Source organism: Oncorhynchus gorbuscha, linkage group LG26 (genome assembly GCF_021184085.1).
Source record: "Oncorhynchus gorbuscha isolate QuinsamMale2020 ecotype Even-year linkage group LG26, OgorEven_v1.0, whole genome shotgun sequence".
NCBI classification, from domain to species: Eukaryota; Metazoa; Chordata; class Actinopteri; order Salmoniformes; family Salmonidae; genus Oncorhynchus; species Oncorhynchus gorbuscha.
In genome coordinates, this window is record NC_060198.1 from 24,238,787 (window position 1) to 24,265,093 (window position 26,307).

The 26,307-nt window shown below is 42.5% G+C and overlaps 2 protein-coding genes across 5 annotated transcripts; one reads left to right on the top strand and one right to left on the bottom strand.

Moving 5' to 3' along the window:
• Positions 1 to 656: 656 nt before the first annotated feature.
• Positions 657 to 12,325, bottom strand: LOC124015927 (coatomer subunit zeta-1-like). Of its 4 annotated transcripts, none has more exons than XM_046331409.1 (10): positions 12,218 to 12,325; positions 10,602 to 10,670; positions 10,380 to 10,464; positions 9,529 to 9,623; positions 6,225 to 6,280; positions 5,226 to 5,303; positions 4,666 to 4,717; positions 3,678 to 3,716; positions 2,807 to 2,839; positions 657 to 1,496 (listed from the first exon to the last, which is right to left on the bottom strand). In XM_046331409.1, the coding sequence occupies exons 1-10, from the start codon at positions 12,275 to 12,277 to the stop codon at positions 1,449 to 1,451; spliced, it is 615 nt and encodes a 204-aa protein (XP_046187365.1). In that variant the 5' UTR covers positions 12,278 to 12,325; the 3' UTR covers positions 657 to 1,448. The 4 variants fall into 4 exon arrangements, with proteins under 4 accessions (XP_046187365.1, XP_046187366.1, XP_046187367.1 ...); XM_046331410.1 differs by having other exon boundaries at positions 9,529 to 9,620; positions 12,218 to 12,324; XM_046331411.1 differs by lacking the exon at positions 2,807 to 2,839.
• A 253-nt stretch (positions 12,326 to 12,578) lies between these two features.
• Positions 12,579 to 25,899, top strand: LOC124015925 (endoplasmic reticulum membrane sensor NFE2L1-like). The gene is made up of 6 exons (XM_046331406.1): positions 12,579 to 13,093; positions 14,584 to 15,363; positions 19,729 to 19,896; positions 22,045 to 22,134; positions 22,234 to 22,389; positions 22,529 to 25,899. The coding sequence occupies exons 2-6, from the start codon at positions 14,836 to 14,838 to the stop codon at positions 23,867 to 23,869; spliced, it is 2,283 nt and encodes a 760-aa protein (XP_046187362.1). The 5' UTR covers positions 12,579 to 13,093; positions 14,584 to 14,835; the 3' UTR covers positions 23,870 to 25,899.
• Positions 25,900 to 26,307: the final 408 nt, after the last annotated feature.

The window sequence follows — 26,307 nt, forward strand, 5'->3', positions numbered from 1 at the left end:
ACTCTTATATGAAAGTTGCAGGTGCGCCTTGTACATTTGTACCAATTGTTAATTTTAAAAGACCTATATGCCCTCTTGCCATGAAATTCGTTAAACATTATCATTTCAGAATCGAAATAATTCTTAAAACCTATAATAAATGTTTTCCAATTATATAATAGCGAACCAGTTCTACAAATTCTTAAATCTAAAGCATCGCAATGTAATCTAAAATAGGCCTACAAGCAGCTTTGCTTGCTATTCAATGTCTTTACATGTACTATAATATTCACCACAGACACATCTTCATTGGCTGTGCTAAATATGCCTAATTACAGCCTACATTGAACAATTAAAACGATATTTAGCACAGAATTATATGGAACACAGAAAGCTCCACCCTGCGCCAGACATCCAATCACATTTTTATATTTAACATCTGAAACACTTCATTGGCTCTTGATATGAAGGCGGGGATTTTGACGTCAGACCCTGACGTCCAATTAAAACAGACACATCCCATGTCTCATGAATATTAACAAGTAAGATTTCATTTCAAAAGACACTGGGCTACAGCCTTCACTACGCACAGGAAGCCTTTTCGAGGAAACAAGAAAGAAATTGTGTCAAATTAGATATGATAAATATGGAACAAGAGACATTTTGACAACACAAAATACAAAAAATATTTTAATTATTAGCTTGACAAAATTAGAAAACAGACGGCAATATAAATCAACAAAACTAACAATTATTAGCCTATCTTCCTATTTGGCGTTAAAATTAGGAAATATTCAAATAGTTTATTTGTCCATCACAGGCTAGTAACAAAATATATTTTATTCTTATGGTCTTAAAGGTGTTCTCAGTGCTTCAGAATTAAAACATATGCCTACCTACTTATGCCAACTTCGTTTTATTATGAACACGCAATCATTCTATAATGAACATGGGGTAACCTGACTTTCAACCAGAACCTGAACTACTGTAACATTACACAGGCTATTGCCCTTTTTCTGTTAAACTTACAAAGCATTAAAATGTAGTATATCAAAATGTCATGTTTAAAGTTCTCTGTCACATAACTTCATAATCATTGAAGCCTAAGCAACAGTTCCCCTTGTGTAGGCCTGAGCACATTAAAACAAAATTCAGTTCTCTTGGTTTGGTTAAAACGTTCTTTACAGAGCATTTTGTGTGGGTTAAGGGATATTAACAAAATCATATGCTATAATCTAGCATAATTCTTCAGATTTTTTTGCAAATCAAATAAATTAAAACAGATTATTTCCAAAATAATAATTACAAATATCATCTTGCCTTCATAGGAAAAACGCTGTATTTGCCACTAATTACTATAAATATAGCCTATTTAAGCATAAAACGCTAAATACACCCCTTAATATTTACACATATATTTGTACTGTCCATTACTGTAAAACATTTGACCTTTGGACAGGCAGTGTAGATCATTTGAGTATTGACCACTTTATTTGTTCTTTGGCAGACTGCATTATCTGGAGAAAAAAAAACAGAAAACACCTTTTCAGATTGAGTGTGGAGAAACGACATTATCGCAGATCAATAATAGTAGCCTATTATAGTATACTGTAGTAGTGTTATATTTATTGTTAATTGTGACACAAGTCAACCAGTAGGTGTCACTATTGTATGCATGTGAATTTGAATGGAACTCCTCAAACGTTCATATTTTACATGAAACATGAGCCCCATAAGCTTCGTAAGTGTAACATCAAGTGTATTTTGTGTAGTAGACACAAAACAAAGTGAGTCGGCTTCTCTGAGCAGACTTAAAAGTAATTTTTATCTAGCTTAGAAACACAATTCAATTCTATTCAATATTGGTAACGACCTGATGCAAGTGTGCCTCTGATATATAATCGTCACTCTCCCTGCTAAAATGAAATTCCACAAGAAAAACAACATTTTTTTGGGGGGGCTGTCGAAACAGAGACGCATAGCGTAAAACTATACACCAGGGGGCGCAAGGAACCCAGGTAAAAGGATGAACTTGTGTCTAGTGTGTAGTGTCTATATAATAATAATAATAATAATAAATGCCATTTAGCAGACGCTTTTATCCAAAGCGACTTACAGTCATGTGTGCATACATTCTAAGTATGGGTGATCCCGGGAATCGAACCCACTACCCTGGCGTTACAAGCGCCATGCTCCACCAACTGAGCTACAGAAGTGTCTACATCTAGTAGTTTCAGTTCAGTGTTTTGGGTTTATTGTCTAGGTCTAGTTTTTTTTATTTTAATATAGGCACCATGACAATTCCATGTCTCTTAGAGGCTTTTCAAGGTATTGTTGTTTGAAGTTTGGTTCCAACTTGGGAGAGAAAATGCCACAAGGCAAATAGTTCATTAATAGCTTTGGATATGAACCCTTCCTTGCAAGCAGGGTCTGATTCAGGAGTACTGGGCAGTCTGAAAGTCACACAGAGATGACCAGTATAGAACAGTCATGTCCATTCTATATACTTCATATCTATCAATCCCTCAGTGGTGGCAGGTAGCCGTGGTTAGAGCGTTGGGCCAGCAACTAAAAGGTTGCTAAGATCGAATCCCCGAGCTGACAAGGTAAAAATCTGTCATTCTGCCCCTGAACGAGGCAGTTAATCCACTGTTCCTAGGCCGTCATTGTAAATAAGAATTTGTTCTTACCTGACATGCCTAGTCAAATAAAAGGTTACATTTAAAAAATATATATATTATTATATCTGCAACATTCTGGTCTTCTGAACAAGCCCCAGGAGACTCAAAATGTCCCGCGTCGGAGGGTGAGGAGTGAGAGGACTTACATTGGAGGTCATAGCCAATTTGTCCGTAATGTGCTGTGAGGGTTAAACCAAAGGGTTAGGAGAAGAAGGAAAGAGGAAGTAACAGGCAGAACATTGCATGACGGTAAGAGCAATTAGGCAGCCATGCTGATCATGCAATGGGAGCGATTCCATCATTGACTATGCAGGTGTGAGCATGGCATCAAATTCAGATGCAGGTTAGTACATGCTGGCAAAGCTGGCAATTCTCCTAAATGATATTGAAAGCATTCTGTGTGAATGCAGTGTGTTTGGCACACATAAAGAATACACGAGTCAAATGGATGAACCTATGACTGAATGCAGTGACTTCAGTCAAATGGAAATCCTATTGTAGTATTGACGGCATGTCAACACTGGACCAGTTCATTTAAATCAACCAGGTATTATGAGTAGTAATATTTGATCATTTTAAAATTTAACAACACTGGGAGACAATTATCCATATATTGTGTACTGTGGCTTTATTCTACAGAGCATGTAGTGTAGAAATGATGAAAATGGGTAACTGGAAAGATTATAATCAGGGTCGGGCTCAATTCCATTGAAATTCCAGTCAATTCAGAAAGTAAACCCAATTCCATTTCAAAGCATTGAAGATAATTGGAATGACAATGTGTACCTCCTGAATTGACTAGAATTCAAAACGGAACTGACCCCAACCCTGATAAGAATCATGTTATAGTTTATATGCAATTTAATATACTGTATATGACAGTAGAACAGAAGGTTATGTCATCAGGTGTGAGCGGAAATTAAATGGCTAAAGTTCTATCGACAGAAAAGATTGTCGTACTATACCTGCAGGGTGACATTGCTTGGCGTGTGGGTGCGTGTGTGTGTATGACCTCACCTGAGTCACGCTCTGCTCTGACAGTGGGTTGTCATCCGCCTGGAATAGATACCGTAAAAGAAAGAGGGGACATGACGTCATAGCAAATCAAGCACACACACCATTAGGGGCTGTGTGTGTAAAGAGTCAAACACATAAAGCAAGCAACAACCGTGTACGATAACAAAGGAATTTGACGCCTTGCACTGCGAATGTAAATTCACTCCGACATCGGTAAATATGTCAGTGACCACCACAATCCAATTAAAATGGCTGCCTCACACAAGGCATGCATTTGTGCAAGGGAGTACAACAAAGGGCCCTGCTGCTCTTAGCGTACCAACACCTATGGCATTTCCTAGAACCCCATATGGACTCCTTGAAACACACTGGGCAACCTGAGGCTAACCACTGATAAACCACAGCAAGACACAGACTTGGTGGACAGTTGTTCCAACGTTGTGAGGTGGTTATCTGGAGGTTATCAGAACCTAAAGTGATATGCTCTCTCACCATGCAGTTACCTGCGCTGGATCTCCCTCACCCGCTATCCCTCACCCGCTATCCCTCACCCGTCATCTCTGGTGGTAGGGGCAGTCTGTTGCTATGCATACTGGCTTCTGTCCGTCCGTCCATCAATGTTACCAACAATGTAATCAAAGAGGCCTAAGCCGTAGGCTTGCTCTGAACCATCCAGCTGACAATGTGAGGGTGGGATCAGGGGAGAGAGGACACATGAGAGGAAGATGACTTGGTGTTGAGGGGATGGTGGGGGGGGCTGAAGACTGGCATTTGGTGTTGTGACATCAAATAAGTTAATACATTTTCCTCAAACATACAGGTTGTCAGATTCAACAACAATCCACGAGACACAATCCCCACGTCTGTTGGTCTGAAAATAGAAATCACCATTTCCTATAGTCATCTGTGTCTTCAAGTATTGTCCCCATATCAGAATCCATGTATGAATCCATACAGTAGACACAGTCAATGACTGTAGATGTCTTACCCTGTAATTGACCTTCTGGATGACCTGTTGGGGGTCGCTTTCCAAGATCACCCTGGTAACACAACGGTAAGGTCAGTCATTAAGAGAACACAAGATAGTGTACCAGTAACTCCCAACTCCATCCCTTGAATGATACCTCAAATCAAAGTGTATTGGTCGCATACACAGTATAGCAGATGTTATAGCGGGTGCAGTGTTACTAGCTATATGTTATAGCGGGTGCAGTGTTACTAGCTATATGTTATAGCGGGTGCAGTGTTACTAGCTATATGTTATAGCGGGTGCAGTGTTACTAGCTATATGTTATAGCGGGTGCAGTGTTACTAGCTATATGTTATAGCGGGTGCAGTGTTACTAGCTATATGTTATAGCGGGTGCAGTGTTACTAGCTATATGTTATAGCGGGTGCAGTGTTACTAGCTATATGTTATAGCGGGTGCAGTGTTACTAGCTCCAAACAATGCAGTAATATGTCAAACAAGGACACAATTTTTTTTTTTTTTTTTGCCAAAACAAGAAATCAAGAACGAATCCAATCATCAACCCAATCTATACGTTACCCCCCGTCAATAATTTCGTCCACTACTAAGAAGACTCCGTCCATGTTGTCCAATAGACACCTTCTCTCCACATTTTTCCTGTGAGTAAGAAAACTTCATTGACTGACTTGAATTGTGGTTAGTATGTCTGAGCCAATAGGGCTGAAACCTGTGATAGGATCTCATATTATTGCCTTATGAGCCCTACATTTCTGGCCCACAACACCTTAGGCTATTCTGTACATTTCAAACGCTGACTTAAATGAACTTCCTGTAGCACCAGTTGTCATGGTTTGAAATGATACCGAACAGTTGGCATTTGAAAAAAAAAAAAAAATAGGAGAAAACTGCATGAAAAGGAGTGGAGGAAGCAAATAGATTCATTCACTCCCTCTCCTTCCCTGCATTGCTACTGCATTGGTTTCTATGGTAACGGCACCAGCCCCCTGTCAAGCTGTTCCCCTTCACCGAGAGGCCAAGGGTGTGTCACTGTCATCCCATTATATACATATATATAACCCAAAATAAACAATCACTAACTTAGTGCGGCCTTCAACTGACACGGTTCCCCATATTTTGAACGCACGAAGGAAACAATTACACCAGAGTCAAATCAGAAATGAACTTCTCATTTTGTTGACCTGTCCCTATATTTGGGGCGGCAGGTAGCCTAGTGGCTAGAGCAGTAACCGAAAGGTTGCTAGATCGAATCCCCGAGCTGACAAGGTAAGAATCTGTCATTCTGCCCCTGAACAAGGCAGTTAACCTACTGTTCCTAGGTCGTCATTGTAAACAAGAATTTGTTCTTAACTGACTTGCCTAGTTAAATATATATATATATATTTTTAAAAATATTTACGAGATATTCTCTAATAATTAATAAAACTATTTTGAATAATTGTTTCTTGCATTGCTGTTGACTTGGTTACATTTTTCTCCTACAAATCGTTAGCCCACTAAAGGTGACCGACTTCCTCACATTTTAAAAAGGGAGGTTACTTCAACATAGACAACACTTACCTTAGGATTTGACCGAGGGACTCAAACAGACAGTTCAGTACAGCCATGAGCATGAGCTATAGGAAGAGAGATCAGGGCAGTGGGTGAGGGGAGGATGAAAGGAAAACAAGAGGATTGAGAAGTATAGATGGAAGCCAGGTGAAGTAAACAGAGAAAAGGTTGTGGGAAAGGGACAGAGAGAGTGAAAAGTCAGGTGTGGTTTAATCACAATGCCTGTAGAATATAAATGCCAATTTGCCATAAAAGGACTGGTCTTTCCTTAGCAACGTACATAGCAACAAGAAGTGCTGAAGAAAATCTAATTATCAGTCATTTATTCTCATGGGCATTTGCAATATATAGGGTCTCCAATTATGACGTCATGCCGACAAATTACCTTTTTTTTTTTACATACAATAATTGATCTTTCATCTCTCTGTGTTTCATAATTTTCCTTACATTCAGCCTCTTTTGCAAATTGATCCCACAGGAGAAAGCCCCCGAGCAAGCGAAACAGCGCCCCCTCTGTCTCTCTACGTGTAGGCCATCTATCTGATACTGTCTGGTCCAAACGAGTACGACATTGTTGCCGCCCGTAGCATTGAACACAAGCGAAGCCAACGAGCAATTGGCATCCCTCGATTAAAAAGAAGTATACAAAATTTGCCAATCAGCGTTGAGCTAAAACTGAGCAAGCTCAACTATGAATGATCCTGGCGCACCAAAAAAAAGTGTCAAGGTGAAGCCAGGTTTTTTTTTTATCACTCCTATCAAATCGCATTAAAAGCATATGTCATTGACAGAGACATCTCATTGTTTTTTTGTCTTCCGGTGGTTAGCTGGTTAGCTCAAATTGGCACACTCCTAAATTAGCCGTGGATGGAAATAGGGATTTGGACTTGTGGTTGTAATTGATTTTCTGTACTGGCCCTGGAGATTCTGATCCAACCATTAATTTATATATGGTTGTGCCCTTAGTCTGAGAGGTTGGAAGTTCAAACTACGCTACAGGTCAAAAGTTTTAGAACACCTACTCATTCAAAGATTTTTCTTTATTTTTTACATTGTAGAAAAATAGTGAAGACATCAAAACTATGAAATAACACATGGAATCATGTAGTAACCCAAAATGTTATATTTGAGATTCTTAAAATAACCCCCCTTTGCCTTGATGACAGCTTTGCACACTCTTGGCATTCTCTCAACCAGCTTCATGAGGTAGTCACCTGGAATGCATTTCAATTAACAGGTGTGCCTTCTTAAAACTTAATTTGTGGAATTTATTTCCTTATTGCCTTTGAGCCAATCAGTTGTGTTGTGACAAGGTAGGGGGGTATACAGAATATGGTCTTTTACCAAATAGGACTAAGTCCATATTATGGCAAGAACAGCTCAAATAAGCAAAGAGAAACAGTCCATAATTACTTTAAAACATGAAGGTCAGTCAATAAGGACAATTTCAAGAACTTTGAAAGTTTCTTCAAGTGCAGTCGCAAAAACCATCAAGCGCTATGATGAAACCGGCTCTTATGAGGACCGCCACAGGAATGGAAGACCCAGAGTTACCTCTGCTGCATAGGATAAGTTCATCAGAGCTACCAGCCTCAGAAATTGCAGCCCAAATAAATGCTTCACAGAATTCAAGTAATAGACACGTCTCAACATCAACTGTTCAGAGGAGACTGTAAATCTGGCATTCGTGGTCAAATGTCTGCAAAGAAACCACTACTAAAGGACACCAATAATAAGAAGAGACTTGTTTGGGCCAAGAATCACAAGCAATGGACATTAGAACACTGGAAATGTGTCCTTTGGGCTGGAGTACAAATTGGAGATTTTTGGTTCCAACCGCCGTTTCTTTGTGAGACGCGGTGTGGCTGAACAGATGACCTCAGCATGTGTATTTCCCACCGTAAAGCATGGAGGATGAGGTGTAATGGTGTGGGGGTGCTTTGCTGGTGACACTGTCTGGGATTCATTTAGAATTCAAGGTGCACTTAACCAGCATGGCTACCACAGCATTCTGCAGCAATAAGCCATCCCAACTGGTATGGTCTTAGTAGGACTATCATTTGTTTTTCAACAGTACAATGACCCAAAAACACCTCCAGGCTGTGTAAAGGCAATTTTACCAAGGAGAGCAATGGAGTGCTGCATCAGATGACCTGACCTCCACAATCCCCCGACCTCAACCAAATTGAGATGGTTTGGGATGAGGTGGACCGCAGAGTGTAGGAAAAGCAGCCAACAACCGCTTAGAATATGTGGGGACTCCTTCAAGACTGTCGGAAAAGCATTCCAGGTGAAGCTGGTTGAGAGAATGGCAAGAGTGAGCAAAGCTGTCATCAAGGCAAAGGGTGGCTATTTGAAAAATATCAAATATATTTGGATTAGTTTAACACTTTTTTGGTTACGACACGATTCCATGTATTGTTTCATAGTTTTGATGTCTTCACTATTAAAATAGTCAAAATAAAGAAAATCCCTTGAATGAGTAGGTGTTCTAAAGACTTTTGACCGGTAGTGTATAGCTAGATGTAGAAAGCTCATGTTAACTTGCTAATGTTGCCAATGAAAGGAAGTTAGGCTATTTAGCAATCATTTTAGCCAGGTAGTCTGGGACAACAAAAAATTAAAAGCGTGTACTGTATGACAGAGCGATTGACCATTTCGTCAAAGTGAGAGAGGAGGATGGTATTGGCGTTTCACTACAAGTAGGGTGAGTCAACATGATTTCCTACTTGCACGAATGTGTATGCACGCACACTGAAATCAGAACCATGGACAGGCACATCACATTTAGCTTACGTTGACTGGATTAAATTGTTTTTGGTATCTTTTTAGTTGTCACTAGAGTAATCAGAGGAGATTTGATGATAATGAAATGTTGAAGTTGAAATGGTGCTGGACTAGTGAAAGCAGAGCTTTGTGGACTTCACGGGACAGAGGTTGCTCTCCGGTTGTGTGATAAAACAAAAAGGTGTGGTTGAATTTATTCTGCCACTGTGTCTTCTTATATCATGGTCACAAGGCATATTAATTAACAGGTTAAAGACGAAACACAATTTTCACAACACGTAGGCTGTAATTCAGGGGGGGGGGGGGCTTGGCTTCCCAAGTGATTTCACCCATGCACCGCTACTACAAATTACATGTTGCTTTCTGAGATCCGAATTCTAAATTCATATGTGAGCGCTTAACTCAGACTGTGTGAATTATGCATTGATGCACAATGGAAGATTTGTGCAAAAAGGATCCGGGCCATAATGTATAGTCTTTGAAGCACCAGTCTAGCCTTGTACTCCCTCTGCATCACATTACCTACCTCATTCTCCTGTGCACTGCCCACCACGTAAAAGAATAGGTCGATGCTGCACTTATACACGATCGTCATCCCCTCCACGAAGGCAATCTCATCTGCTTGGGGGGGGGAGATCAAGCATTAAAGCACATTCACACCTTATTCACATTTACGGAGAATACCGAAGTGAGAGGTTTTATGGTCGTCTTCCAATTTAAAATGTGAGTTTTGTCATATAAAATGCTCAACTCCTATGTGTGTGGGGAAGAAGGGATGGAGAGGAAGGAGGGATATAGAGATAGAGATTGGGCATCCTCCTTAGGGGCAGGTGGACCCGGGGTGTCGGATGACTGCTGTGAATTTCATTGGAACAAAAGAGTGCGAGAGCTGTCTGTCGCTGAACTGGTTCCCTCCCCTTTTGTTCGATGTAACGTGAGCTTGGGAGGACTGAAGAACCCAGAGGAACCAATACTGTTTCTCGTGTTTAGATAAACTGACCCATGAGGGTTGAGCCGCAGGCTAATGCTATACAGCTAACACGGTCTCTTGTTTTTCTATGGTGGAGGACACACAAAAGGTGTGTGAACAACGGGTCCTAACTAAATCATTACTTACACAGTTGTCTACTAACATGAAGCCAAAGAAGACTGGTACACATATGCATTGATTTACATTATGATCCTGTTGATACCGATTTCCCTGACGGTGCACATCTTCTCAACTCTCTCGCCACATTGTTAGAATGTTTTTTTATATTTTTTTTAACCTTACTGGTTCATTAAAATTATAACATGGAATAGACTATGAGGACTCAAGCTCAACCATCTACTCCAATAGTCTCCTGGGTAATTTTTTTTGTTTGGGGTAAAACTTACTGTCAGCTTTGTGTGTCTTGTTGAAAACGTTCTTTTCAAAGTTCTTCTGCTCCTTCATGGAGGGGTAGAGCTCTGTGTCGTAGTACTAAAAACACATCAGAAGTCAGACATTAGCCGCATTAGTTATGACGAATACACCTCATTTGGGGAAGTTCTCACAATGTCTCGACTCCACAACAACAGCCAACATGGGTCGCCATTGGACAACTGTTATTAGCATACCTTTGATAGAAGTCTATTGCCATCGTTGTCCAGAATGAAGACCGCTTTCACGGTGTACAGCGAGGGTTCCTGAAAGACAGTGTGACCACACGTTGACTAGAATAAAAGGACAATTTGCATTGCCCATAGGACCGAGGCATACTGAACACATTCCTAAACGGTCATTAATAGAGCACGGATGATGACGACATTGGTGATGGTAAATAAAAATCTAGTCATGTTCTTCAAAAACACGAGGGATACGACAACGTCAGAAAGAGGCGTGAGCGTAGATGTCGATGGTCCCCAGATCCTTCAGTTCTTTCCATCCCACGGTGGCTTGGTTGAACCCGGGCCAAAGTTCTGTTATGCACTGACTACCACAGACTCAGAGCCTAAGTGTATCACAGAACTTGGGCCAGGAACATCACATTCGGGACTTTAGACCTCGATTTGAGATGAACTGGAGGAAAGTGCAAACCAGTCATCCAGATGTCTGTGTCAAATTAGAAACAGTCCACAGTGGAACTAATTTGTTGAAAAGTTCAATGAGGTGCAGGTGTCAGGTCAACAGTCCCAAGGTCCTTTGTGCAACATTATCTTGTTAATTAAGCACAGTGAATATCAATATCAAGAGTACATAACTTATGAAGTCCACATCCAGACACTGTACTGTGCAGCCAAAATGACTGCCTACTAACAGAAAACACTGGAAAATACATAAGATACAATTATATCAGTAAAAAAATAAGTGTATATATAGATATATATATATAGAGAGAGAGAGATATTTGAGGCCGAGGGTCAAGTACAGCAGGTTGGATAATCAACAAAAAGTAATTGCGGCCTTGTCCAGCGCTGCTTGTATTATTCTAAGTTTCAATTACAGTAGAAAATACTAACACAAAAACAATTTATGCAACGATCATCTGTCTAGAGTTTAGTTCAAAAGTGGAAAATTATTCTATGCATATTTAGTTGAACAACCCACCTGTGGAATCAAGTTTTTGGTAAACGTAAAATGCTGCGAAACGCAGCTCCTCCGGTTGAAACCAAATATCGTAGACGTGGCACACAATATATCCAGTGTTCACCCTTCAATGCTTGGGCAGGCTGATGTCAGTTATAATAAAAGTATAACGGACTGCCGACAACTCATGTCATTCATTTAAGTGTAAATCATAAATTAGGTTATAATCTCAGATATGCGACATGGGGTAGCTTTTTAGACAGTATGCCCCTCTCTCTGGGCTAATTTGTCAACTGTTCGAGTTTGTACAACAGCAATTGCCCATTGACGAGGAAAAGTGCAACACATGTTGCTGCTGGTTGTGGAATCTCACTACACTACACTCAAATAGCGCATAGACTACATTCAGATTACAACGACAGTCGTGCAGAATACAGTACCTCCTAATGTCTGCTATCGTACCTGAAAATATTAGATCCAGCCAGTCAGAGACCTAAAAAAAATCACTTCTTAGGCTGGGCATGATGCAAAAATACTGAATACAACATTTTACGCAGCAAAGGGCTATAATGAATGCTATTCAAGAAACTGGCCTAATCATGCATTTGCAAGGTAATACTCGTTTAGAAAATATATAAAAAGCTCCATATCCCTACCGATTGCTTACCAAAGACGCGATCTCCATAGTGGTTCTCTGGTGTTGACGTGGACAGGTTTGAGCTGTCATTCTAGTAGACCTCACAAAATCCTCTGACTCATGGGTGGGCGGATCCTCCGCTGGCCTAGAGGAGGCTCCGCGAAACCAAGCCCCTCATTCGGCCATGTTGGCTCCCTCAAATCCGCGAAGGATGTTAGGTCCTTGTTCTGTAGGAACCACAATGTCGTCAGTTTCTTACAGTGGTGTTTTTACGCGTTACTCCAAAATGAACACCGATAAGGTTTTGATGGCCACCTACCTACTACTTTGATGGCCAAGTAGTGAATTATGGGACATTATGCATATACATCCTATCAGTAGTATCTTTAAACTCATGTGTTATAGAATATGTCAAAAATCAACTACTCTTGTTACAAGTGATAGCCTACTTTATTTAGAAAATATATGTGATTCAAACCATGTTGCGAGGCTCGTCTAGATTAGCCAGCGTGGATGTCTTTCTGTTCGAGTTCATTCTAGCACGGCAGATGGCAGCAATGCACATAGGGATGGACTGACAGCCAGACAGTAGGATATTCTACTTTGGAGCCCTCGTACGGTGTGGCTGTGTCTGTGTTCAATTGCTTTGGCAGGGTTGATATAGATGGGCGGTATAGCCTATAGGGGGGTATGGTTTTTTGACGCCGCGTAGTTATAGAAAAGAGAAATGGTAGGCTTCACGTCATGTAGGGAGGGGACAGCGAGCTGCTCGGTGAACTGAGCAGGGTTTAAAATTCTCCACTCTCTGATTTAGAGTCAGAATACAAAATCTTCCAAAAGGATTGGGCTTGCTGCGTTTCCACTGATGTGCCCATTCGTTTTGACAACTCCTGTCTCCATAGTCCGGTAAGAGAGTCAAACCAGGAAACTAACATTACCTACACTTGTTTGTGTTATTTGGCAGTTATGTAGGTTGTTATTACTGTACGAAAATGTGTAAACAGGCTGTACACATTGTATACCTTAAATTGAGATGAAGTGGAGTTTACGGGACAGTTAAAAACAGTTCTACATGGGATATTCAGTTGCTCGACCCACTTATATTTACCAATAAAATTGGAACATTTCTGAAGAATGGGGGTGGACAATTAATGTCAACGGTTTTTAGATCCTTGACGTCCATACATAATTCCAGATATTTTCAAATGAACTTCTAATGATTTCGCGGGTTCCTTCAGTGCCATTTGATCAAAAAGCCCCAGGTTAAATTCTCAACGTTCTCCCTGTCAGACAGGTTCAAATTCAGTAATTGAATCCATTTTTGGTTGAACGGGTTCCTCACATGACATGATGTTTCATGCAGGAACAACTGCAATAGACATGCCTATTGAAAACAGTACGTAATACATTACAAACAGTAGCTTACAGTTACCGAAGTAATTGCGTTGTCAAGTTATTCATTGACCCATTGATTGGCAGAATATGCTTGTTATTTCCCGGGTAACAGTGTGATGACATAATGTGGTGTAACCTTCACCACTGTCTGTCTAGTACCCGCCCTGGCGCTAACTACTGTACCAAACAACTTCTAGAACGAACTGATGGAAGTAAGTGGAAGTGAAGTCACTGGTATTTGTTGGTAATAAGAACACTTCCCTGTTTATTATCTTTAGGAATTTTTTAAAAAAATTCGCTTTGGGTCAAACTCTTTAAGTATGCAATAATCGTATATTAAGCCTTTTGGGGCTCTGAAGCAAGATTTGGTTGGGTGCCCCCCCCCCACCTCTGGCCCTTGGGTGCCCCCCCCCCCCACCTCTGGCCCCCTTGAAGGTGGAGAGACATGTATTTGTTTTTAAATTAATCTCCCGCAACTCTACACATTTTGCCATGGGGCATAAGAAATAAATCTGTTTCATAGCTAATTTCCTGCAATTCTACACATTTTGCCATGTGGTGGAGAGAAATGTCTGCAGTTTTAAAGCACATTCATGCAATTCTACACATTTTTTAACAACTTAGTCATTCTCACTCAGATATTATATTAATATGCCTAACAAAATCATTGGGGGCCCCATGGAGGTCAGGGCCCACGTGCTCAGTCAGTATTCGGCCATGATCACTACAAGTTTAGATAGTCTAGGAAGCTAACAACTAATCTTAAAATCATGTTATTTTTGGGTTATGGGACCCCTAGCGGCCGTAGGCCCTAAGCGACCCTGATCTTATAGCATGGTGTTGAATTCAGCAGCCTTTTCCTCTGCTGTTTCATGAATTACATTGGATTCACTACTTTTTATTTTATGAATGGTCTTTTCAATGTGATATTCTTTTGAAATAACTAACCAATTAATTGTATTATCTAACTTTATTCTTTCATGTTGTGTTTGTCCGTATAGGATTTAACGATATTTGGAAGAGTGAAGAGGAGAGGACACATCACTTTTTTTAAATCTCACCATAGTGTCAATTTTGGTGTATCCAAAATAGCTTTATTTTGCCTCTTTATTACATTGACTTGAAGCTATAGATAACCCATCAATAGACAATAAGTCTTCTGAGGCTTGCACTTGGCATTTTGCCACCTACCACATCTCCATTCCCTTTCCCTTGTGTCTTGCACTCGCCCTGCAAAACTCTGAAGACAAGACATGATGTGCCTGAAGAAATATTTCACAGAGGGCTTGATCCAAGTAGCCATCCTGCTCAGCCTGGTTGGCGTCAGAGTAGATGTGGGCCCTTACTTGCCCGCCTCGCACGAGATGATCCTGGGCCCCACCTCTACCCTCACCCAGACCCAGTTCCACAACCAGCTGGACGGCCAGGACCTCCCCCCCAAGAGTGTAGACCTGGATGGCTTCTTCACAGCCCGGAGGCTTCTGGGCTGGGTCCGCGCCCTGGACCGCCTCCGGGTGCCCAGCTCGGAGCTAGAAACCTGGCTGGTGCGGCGCGAACCTGATGCCCTGGTGGTGGGGGCTCCTGGCCAGCCAGCCCCCCTGGAGGGAGGTGCAGGTGGGTTGGAGGTTCATGCGGGTGACCAGGTGGGGTCGGTCATGAGGTCAAGCGTGGTGGCGGGGTCGGATTACGGGCCAATCGGAGAGGACAATCTGGACACCATGGTGGCCCTTCTAAGAAGAAGCCATGAGGAGGAGGATAAGGATGAGGATCTCTATGAAGAGGTAAACTATGGTGAACTCTTCTACACTCTATGTCAGTAATACCAGTGGAAGCATAGAGTGGCGTTCAAGAGAATTGGCTGTGTCAGAGCTTATTCAATGTTCAAATACAATGCAGTGCCTTAAACAAATGGATACACAATAGTGAACTACATTACTGCAAATCAGTCCACAACTCTGCCACTGGAGAAGTGGGTTCAATTAGGCAACAATCAAACTGTTGATTTACAGTAGGCAAGTGATAGACCCGGGTCATATATCATTAGGGATCAAGGGCAGGATTTACCGGAGGCTGAGATCACTATAAAAGGAGGCTTAACTGGGAGAGAAGAACACCCTTGTATGAAAACAGCCTTTCAGTAAACACAGTGGGGATTCCCACCCTCCTTGGATTCAAGCAAGCGAAAGCTTCCTGGTTGTATTTGCTGTATCATGCTGTTCATTTCAAACCTGCATCACTAAGTGATTGCGATGCACACAAGGCAAGATATTTACTATTTAGAACTCCCTTCATTTACAGCATCTAAGATTGCAAGGCAAGAATGAAGTGTCGGTTACTTTTCAGAATAAGTGACTGATCACTAATCCTCAAGGCCTGCAGACTGTACGATTTTAGCCGTCTTACACCAAAATTTTGCCATCTCAGACAAGATGTCCACGTCGTGCGCAAATTCTTAGGTCGTCAACGATTGCCAGACGTCTTGGCTTATTCAGTGTGACTAACATAACTTAGCAGGCGTAAAATACATGCCTGAAATTAGATCCCCTACATACTGGTCTTGACGAGAAGGGGGGGGGGGGGTGGAGGTTCCCTTCTGCACTATTATAATCTAATCTTATAATAATCGATTATAACTATGTAATAATCGTAAAAGACTGAATCTGACGTACAGGGTGGGGAGGCCTTAAAGTGAAACATTTTTCCTGTTATAACTTTGTTTTATTATAGTAAAAGGGTTCCCGGGGATTGTGTATTTGGCATGGTGTCTGGTAGGCTGACCTCTTCAGGTTTCAATAGCAGAAGTATCATGACCAATATGACGAGGCAAGGCACTTAGGTCATTAGTAGTCAATATTTACTCTCTGAGGACTTGCTGAACTTGAAAACACGACATAAATCACTTTAAAAGACAGGAAAAATGTCAAGTCTTGTTTTATCCAGTCTATTTTTTGTTAAGTGTGGATATCCATCTGTTTTGCAACAGTTACATTTGAGTAATTGTAAGAAATTACAATTAACCCATGTCACAACCCTGTCATTATGTTTTAGCATGTGCTCACTTTTGTTCGAGCCTGTGTTTTGGCACCCGAAACACTCATTGAGCAACAGTGTTGGGCATTAAATGACAGAATCACGGGGAGTTAGTGCAGCAGCATGCCAAAAGCTTGGCTGGACATCCCCTTGTTTTTCCAACAGCTGAGGCAGAGCTGCTTGTTGATATGTTCCACTGCGAGGGGCGCGCTGACCGGGCCCAGGCGATTCTGTGTCAGGGGGAAAGTAGGCCAGAGAGGGGTGTCTGACTGGAAATATGTCCCACTTTAGCCACTGGCTGTTCAGTGTTGCCCCATACATACAGCTTTCCATACCCATCGAAGCCCAGCAGATTTGGTGTAGGGATAAACTGTCAAAGTACACACATTCCGTGTAGGCTAATTGTATTTGTACACCAATCATATTTAGAAGTGAAATCACAATAATCCTTGATTTTACTGAGGAAATAAATGTATCTGAAGATACCTGAAATATTACAGTTAAAACATGTATTTATTTATTTACTCTTCACAGAGAGACAGCTTTTACACAGGGGACAAGCTTTTACACAGGGGACAGCTTTTACACAGGGGACAGCAGGGGACAGCTTTTACACAGGGGACAGCAGGGGACAGCTTTTACACAGGGGACAGATTTTACACAGGGGACAGCTTTTACTGCTAAAACCTAGACCTTGAAGGGAAATTCCAAAATCACTTTCATTTAGCACTGAGTTACAATATTAGACACTTTGGGAGTGTAGGGAGTTTTCAGTCACTTAAGGGTCTAAATATATATCTGCTTGGCAGCCCGAGTACTCACCCTACCTACACTGGACTTGTTTTGGATTGGGGAAAGTATGGGGGTTGTTTTGCTTTCGTCCTCTGCGTGTCATTGCCATCTCCTGGCTTCTGTTCTTTTGGGTTATTTGACTGTGTACCCAGTCTCAACCACGATGACTGCAGACATCCACAGACACCGGAGGCTTTAGTTTTAGCCTCCAAAATCAGAAGCCACTCTCAGGGCAGTGAAAGCGGTTCAGACTGGACATGTAGCCCTGTTGGCTATTTCTGGACAGGAGGGCATGCTTTTTGGCATTGCTAACTGGTACTCAGTTTAAAATGTACATGCCTCATGTCCCCCCCCCCCATGGATAGTCCTGTTGACAAATATTTTGTAACATATTTAAAAATATATATTCTTGAGGCTCTTACTACCATAGATGGTTATGCTTTCTGGGTCATCCAAGATTCCAGTGATATTGAACTGAGCATCTGAGACCAAGTTAGGTGCTGCTGCAATCGTGATGTAACGATTCAGACATACTGATACTCTTAGTTCCTTCCAAGGATCTAAGTGTCCCTGATAACAATCTTCACCCAGACTAACTCATCAGTGAAGCAGCAACCAGACACAGAGAGAGCTGGTCTGTATTTCTCAACCCCAGCACGTTCATATTATGGCAGCAATGTGTGGTACTGTCTGGGTCTGGGGCATGTCACCACATCTCCCCCTCTTATAGGTGTTGCTATTTTTACAGGGCTAGGCTGGACATGTCTAACGTGGCAGACATCACCAGTCCTATAGTATTAAATGAGAGGAGAAAAGTCAACAAAGCTTCCTCTGGGATAGTGCTCTGTGAACCCTTTGTCCCCTCCCCTCGCTCTGTACATTCGTACAGAGAGGGGCCAAGGACCTCTCCTAAGGCCATGTGCGATAATTTGTCTTAACTTCCCAGACTTGTTCCACGACAACTAATCTCTGCTCTATTACCTTGACTTGCTCAATGAAACACAAATGCTGCCTAGCTCATTTGTCTGAGCATCTCAGGGCAGTAATAATGTGACGTGTCAATATTGTGGAAGGTGGCAAACTGAAAAACATTAGTATGGACCTGCCGGCTCTGCTGTAAACCACAGATGTTGGTCTTGGAAACTTGGACTTGGAGCTCAGAAAGCTTTGTAGTTATGCTACAATCAGAACATTGCCCCCGTGACCACTGCTTGTTTGTTTTGTAACACGAGGTGGCGTCATTCTAGCACACAGTTAAACTTTGATTTCGCAACGCTTGTTTACCAACTTAGGCTAGTAGTATATTACCTCTTCAGAGAGGCACATGTATATGTATAGCCTTATAGACATAGCCACATGGACCCCGTCCACTGCCCAAATCTGTCCAGAGCTGCTGACAGAGCACACCCCCCTTACCTAACACTTCTCATGTTGTGCTTATGCTTGAGGAAAACATGCTGTGCAATTCCTTCCCGTCACATTCAGGTACACATTGACCCAAACCCATAAGAGTGATGCCAGAGTAGCAGTACCACAGGCCTCAGGGAATGGTCAGAGGCAGGGATTGGAACCGGTTCAGGGAACAGAACAGATAACCAGAGGACAACATTTTGAGGAAGGGAAACAGAACCTGGAACCAAAGTGATCTCTATTCTTCCAGAACAGAACCGTTATTTTCTAACCTTGAGAACCGGTTATAAATGTTATTTTCATGTTACCAAAATATTCCTAATGTGTAGTGTATAATTTAGTTTCCAACCCCTGGTCAGACGTCAAACATGTTGTCAAATACGGTTCAAGGGGTCACAATATCATGTTCCAAACAGTCAAAGTGTCAGAGTCAAGGACAGGTCAAAGACGGTTAGTTAGTCAGTTTCACCCAGGTCGCTGTACTGTAAGGTAGAATCGGGGCATCACCCCGCACTCCAGTAGTCCCTTTTCAGTGGAGGGCGAGAGGATCAGCTACAAATTTAGAACTGGTTTAGGGACATGACTGGAGCAGTTGGTATCACTAAGCTCCAACTTAAGGAAAAGGTTAAGTCTATTCATAGCCATCTCACTGTTTGTATGCAATGTCTACTAATGTATGGGCCTTCATGGAAAAAATAAACAATAGTAGATAAAACGCAAAGTGGCTCCGATCCCCTCTTTTTGTCCCCGGCATGTGTCCCATCTAAAAATGGTACAGCGATATCTTCAATCAAACATACAAGGATACATAGGGCATTGTATGGATGATTGAATGTCATAGTTATTATGCTTAATAAGGAGGTGCAGATAACATTGCTACGCCTAACATTTCAATTATTATTGTGTGTTCACAGGATACAGATACACTTTGGCAGGATCACTCTGATCGTGGACGCCATCAGGGGCCTGAGGGGGGAGAGGAGGATCTGCTGGTGGGGGACACCTGGAGAGAAATCTGGAGGGATGGTGGACCCTCTTACGACCGTGCGAATAGAGAACTTGCACAGGATTTATCTGATCAGGTGGGACTCAGTCCTGAGGCTTACAGTGGCAAGAAAAAGTATGTGAACCCTTTGGAATTACCTGGATTTCTGCATAAATTGGTCATCAAATTTGATCTGATCTTCATCGAAGTCACAACAATCGACAAACAGTGTACTTAAACGAATAACACACAAATTATTGTATTTTTCTTGTCTATATTGAAGAGATCATTTAAACATTCACAGGTTGGAAAAAGTATGTGAACCCCGAGGCTAATGACTTCTCCAAAAGCTAATTGGAGTCAGGAGTCAGCTAACCTAGAGTCTAATCAATGAGACGAGATTGGAGAGGTTGGTTAGAGCTGCCTTTCCCTATAAAAAAACCTCAAAAAATGTGAGTGGCCATCCTGCAAAGATGACAGCAATAGCACAGCGCAGAATGCACAATGAGGTTATGAAGAATCCTCGTGGCAGCTAAAGACTTCCAGAAATCTCTGGAACATGCTAACATCCCTGTTGACAAGTCTACGATACGTAAAACACTCAACTAGAATGGTGTTCATGGGAGGACATCACGGAAGAAGCCACTGCTGTCCAAAAAAACATTGCTGAACGTCTGAAGTTTGCAAAAGTCCACCTGGATGTTCCACAGCGCTACTGTCTAAATATTCTGTGGACAGATGAAACTGCAGTTGAGTTGTTTGGAAGGAACACACAACACTATGTGTGGAGAAAAAAGGCACAGCACACCAACATCAAAACCTCATCCCAACTGTTAAGCATGGTGGAGGGAGCATCATGGTTTGTGGCTGCTTTGCTGCCTCAGGGCCTGGACAGCTTGCTATCAGACAGAGATATCAAGATATTTTGCAGGAGAATGTAAGGCTATTTGTCCACCAATTGAAGCTCAACAGAAGTTGGGTGATGCAACAGGACATCGCCCCAAAACACAGAAGTAAATCAACAAGAGAATGGCTTCAACAGAAGAAAATACACCTTCTGGAGTGGCCCAGTCAGAGTTCTGACCTCAACCCGATTGAGATGCTGTGGCATGACCTCAAGGGAGCAGTTCACACCAGACATCCCAAGAATATTGCTGAACAGAAAAAGTTTTGTTAAGAGGAATGGTCCAAAACTCATCCTGACCATTGTGCAGGTCTGATCCGCAACTACAGAAAACATTTGGTTGAGGTTATTGCTGCTAAAGGAGGGTCAACCAGTTAAATCCAAAAGTTCACATACTTTTTCCCACCCTGCACTGTGAATGTTTCCACAGTGTGTTAAATAAAGACATGAAAACATAATTGTGTTGTTGTTATTAGTTTAAGCAGACTGTGTTTGTCTATTGTTGTGACCTAGATGAAGATCAGATCAAATTTTATGACCAATTTATGCAGAAATCCAGGTATTTCACAAACTTTGTTTTGCCACTATAAATGTCCATATGCCATATATACCTGTACACTTGGACATCCTGGTTCAATTATGTTATAAACACACATGCTGAAATGTTAGACATGGCAAGACTGGCATTCAAGATGGAATAGGAGCCGCTTTCCCCAAACACTGGAAACTTTCTGCCTCAGCTCACAGACTGATTGAGAGGCCCTGACAGGTGCACTTTGGGAAAGCGTAACACTCCGGTTGCTTGAAATAAAATATGGGTTTTCTATCCTGGCTGTGCGTCATGAAGCAGGATAGGGTGTTTGGGGTAAATGAGGTGGAGATCGGAAACAGTCTTCCCAAGTGTGTAAAATAAGAACATAACCCGGAAACCTTCCCTTTTATAGGGCAGTTTCTAACCCCAATCTTTTGCACTCCTACGGGTTAGAAGAGACCTGCAACCCTTGCTAATTCGCTCTACCTAAATATGGGAACAGGGGCAGCCACATATCATTACAAAGGCATTTGCATGCCTCAGTGGTGTATAGCTGGAGCATGAGATCACTGTGTTCCTCCTCAGGTCAAGCAGAGTGAAATGAAATTGACATTCGATACCACACTACAAAATGATTCAGATAAAGCCACGCTGTTCTGTTTAGTTTACCCTCTTGCCATAACATGTTCTATAAAAGCCTAAATCATCTCCACCATCTGTGTCAGTTCAGCCCGGAAGAAAATGAACCATTGTCACCATCCAGAACATCCAGGTAGCTCTCTGCTCACTCCTGTTCTCTTCTCCATCAGTTTGCCAGCTTGGAAGCTCAGTCCTCAATGTCCTTCCAAGAATGTCTACGGCTCTTGGAAGACACCTTCCCCTTTGGAGAGGAGACAGAGGTACAGTACAGTTGTTTTATTTGATGGTACTAGGGCAAGAGATGACCATTGATAGGTTTGTTGACCATTGGATGACCATTGGGATGTTTCTGTTTTTAGCCGTCAGACCCAGTTGGCGTAGATCTGAGGGAAACCAGCGGAGAGGACCCGACCCCTGTCCGAGAGCTTCTTCTGTCCCCCCTGTCGTCCCACGGGGATCCCTCCCTGGACTTGGAGCAGCAGTGGCATGATATTCTTGCCATCATGGAGCCAGAAGTAAGTTCTAAATGGTTTCTGATTTGATCCCCCTCATAATTTATTTAAAATGTTGAAAAGTGTATAAACTTTGAAATACCCTGGCCCTGAAAGTAATTCAAAAGAAAATCTAATCTAACTTCTTGCACTATTTTGGAAGGATATGGACCTTGGCACAGATGTAATGCAATCTGGATCTATTCAGAGTTCCAGCTTGATGGACCCCGTTCACCAGGATGTCAGCCTTCAGCAGGCAATCCTGCCCAGAAGCAGCCAGGATAGTTACCCCTTCAACCCCAGCTTCGGGGGCAGTGTTCCCCTGGAGGCCCCACTCCAGCTAGCCCTGCTCAGTCCGTCCTCCAGCGTACCTGACGTTGACCTTAACTTGACCTTTGGCCCATCTGACCTGACAGATCGCGCCCTTCCTTTGGCACTCAATGGCACAGTTGGCAACCCCATGCCTTCCATTCAGTCTAGTCTCTTTCTGGATGAACCAGTCCTGCCTAGCCCACTCGGCTCCCTCTTGGACGATGCCTTGCTGGATGAGCTTAGCTTCCAGGACCTGGCTCTGGAGGAAGGCTTCAACCCAACACAGGCCTCCCAACTTGAGGAGGAGCTAGACTCTGACTCTGGACTTTCTCTGACCTTCAGCCACAGCCCTGCATCCCCTAGCGGCTCAGAGGCATCCTATTCCTCTTCTTCGTCCTCTTCATCGTCTGACTCTTCTGTGTTTTCTGAAGAAGGGGCTGTGGGCTACAGCTCTGACATGGAGGTTATTGTGGAGCGAGAGGAGGGTGCAGTGGGAGGCTACTCCCCAGAAGTCAGCAAGATGTACAGCACAAGCTACCAGAAGCCTGAGCGTTTCAACAACCTCCCTTGGCTGGAACAAGTGGGCCACGACCATACCTACAACCAGCCTAGGACCACCTCTCCCAGGCAGGGAAAATCCCTCAAGCTTCCAAAGTCGCGTTACAGCAAACCCTATGAGCATGACATTTCCGATAAGCTTTGGGGCCGTGATGAGCGCCGGGCTCGCACCATGAAGATCCCCTTCTCCAACGATCTCATTGTCAACCTGCCCGTGGAAGAGTTCAACGAACTTCTGACCATGCATCGCCTCAGTGAGGCCCAGCTCAAACTGATCCGAGACATTCGCAGGCGGGGCAAAAACAAGATGGCCGCTCAGAACTGCCGCCGGCGCAAGCTTGATGTCCTGTTTGGGCTCGAAGAGGGGGTAGAAGGATTATGCCGCCACAAGGCCCGCCTGTTGAAGGAAAAGGCAGAGAACCTTCGCTCCGTGCGGGAAATGAAGCAGCGGCTCAGTGCTCTGTACCAGGAGGTTTTTTCCCGTCTGCGGGATGAGCAAGGAAGACCCTTGCCTACCACTGACTACAGCCTCCAATTTGGCAATGATGGACAGGTCCTGCTTGCTACACGGAACGGTTCAGCCAGTGAGCAAAACTGCAAGCCCCACAAGAAACAGAAGGATGGAAAAAAGTGAAAAAATGAGTTGGGTGTGTAGTTTGGAGTCGATTGACAAGGGGATGGCTGTAAAGTTTAAAGAATTTCTCACAATAAGAGGGACCTGAAAAGGCAAGATGCAAGAGGATGCTCTGCCTAAATCGGTTAATCTGCACTGATGCGTTTATTTTCTGGAAAGGACAAGTAGCACAAATATGATCATGCAAGAATCTTGTGATGGTCATGGAAAAACAAAGGGAAAACCTGTCTCAGGAGCAGAATAACTGTTGGGAGGACCCTGTCAGCATTCCAAAGAAATACAGTACATAAAACACTAAAAGGTGACAAGGAAGAAGGGCTAGCCTAAGGCCTTCAGCCAAAAGACAAGACCGGGCCCTTAGCGCAATGCGGGCACATTGCTGTTCTGGTTTTCCAGTGCCTATATGTTGAGAGGTTGGGCCTAGGTTCCTTGAAGTCATCACTCACAGGGCAGTTTATTAGGTATACATCTAGTACCGGCTCAGACCCCCCTTTGTCTCCAGAACAACACAAACTCTTCTGGGCATGGATTCTACAAGATGTCGGAAACTTTTGTTGCTCAATTGGTATCAAGGGGACCTAACGTGTGCCAGGAAAAAAATTCCCCACACCAGTACAGCACCTACACCAGCCTGTACCAGGCAGGATGGTTCCATGGATTCATGCTGCTTATGCCAAGTCCCGACTCTGACATGAGCATGACGCAACAGGAACTGGGATTCGGCAGACAGTGGTGGTGATGGTGATAACATGCCCACTGGAGTCACTTGTTTTTAGCTAATATGAGTGGAACCAGGGCAAAAGCCCATCCGTGGCAAGGATCAACGAGTTGTACGTTCCGAGATGCCGTTCTGCACACCACTGTTGTACTACGGCGTGATTTGTCTGTTTGTGGCCCAACTGTTAGCTTGCATGATTCTTGCAATTCTCCTTTGACCTCTCTCATGAACAAGCTGTTGTTGCCCACAGGACTGCCGCTGACTGGATGTTTTTTATTTATTTGTCGCACCCTTCTCGGTAAACCCTAGACACCGTTGTGTGGGAGAAGCTCAGGAGGGTGGACGTTTGAGATACTGGATCCGGCGAGCCTAGCACCGACGATCATACCACGCTCAAAGTCACTTAGGGCACTCATTGCCCATTCTAATGTTCAATCAAACAGTAACCGAATGCCTCGATGCCCATCTACCTGCTTTATATAGCAAGCCTCGGCCACAAGACTCACTGTCTGTAGGAGTGATCCATTTTAATGACCGGGGTTGCGTGCGTAAAGAAATTGACCGGTGAGTGTATACCCAAGTAAAAAGGGTAAGACAGGGGAGCCTGGTTGAGAACAAAAGGGAACCAAAAAAGTTTGCTCCTGTCTAAAGCCTACCGAACACAAGTTGCCATTAACTAGTAGTGAAGGAGTAGGATAGTGCCTTTAGTAAAGCCTTAGTTACCCACACAGCTATCTGTGGTTCTCAGGGGATGTGACTGCATGATATGGTACAATGATATTCAGGAAATAGACTAGTTTAAAGTACCTGGAAATAGTATCTACTCAGGCCCAGGGCCAACAATATTGTGTTAATGATATGGTTGTGGACTTTTATTTGTAACAAGTTGAAATTGGAATGCCTTTATCACCAGTATCCTATTGGAATACAACTGTTAAAGCTGCATAAAATATCACAGCATTTTCATAAACATTTTAAAAAAGTTTGAAATGTATTAAATGCCACTACAAGTACTGTGATTGTGTCCTCACACTACTGGTAAAAGCTTTGTCAAGCACTTTCCAAGTGTCCAATATCAGCAAAAGAAAAGTATTTAAACAAAAACACTGAATTGGAGGTTCTTTATTGTATTATTGGTTTCAAAAGAACATGATTTTGTTTTAAGAGGTGTTTACATTTACATTTAAGTCATTTAGCAGACGCTCTTATCCAGAGCGACTTGTGTTCTCACCCCATTTCTGTTTCATACTTTTGAATACTTGCTGGCAACCAAGGGATGTTACTTTTGGGTGGATAAAACATTTTCAACCTACATCTCTTTTTGATCCCTTATTCATTGACGATTTAGTGATATTACAAAGAATTCTAATACGTAGTAAAAAATTGCAAGTTAACTTGCTTCCACAAATAATATGAAACACCATCGTTAACAAAAAAATATTTATTGTCCAAAAACATTTAAACAAGTGAAAGTAACCACTGCAAAATGGTGACTGATTGGAAAGCAAGAAACATGCAACAAGAGATGCATCTTCAGTAGACACAAGAAAGAGCCAGAGACAAAATAACTAAAAGCTTACATATGAGCCGCTTGACTAGGATATACTGTATATATACATACATATATGTGTATACATACATACATACATACATACATACATACATACATACATACATACATACATACATACATACATACATACATACATACATACATACA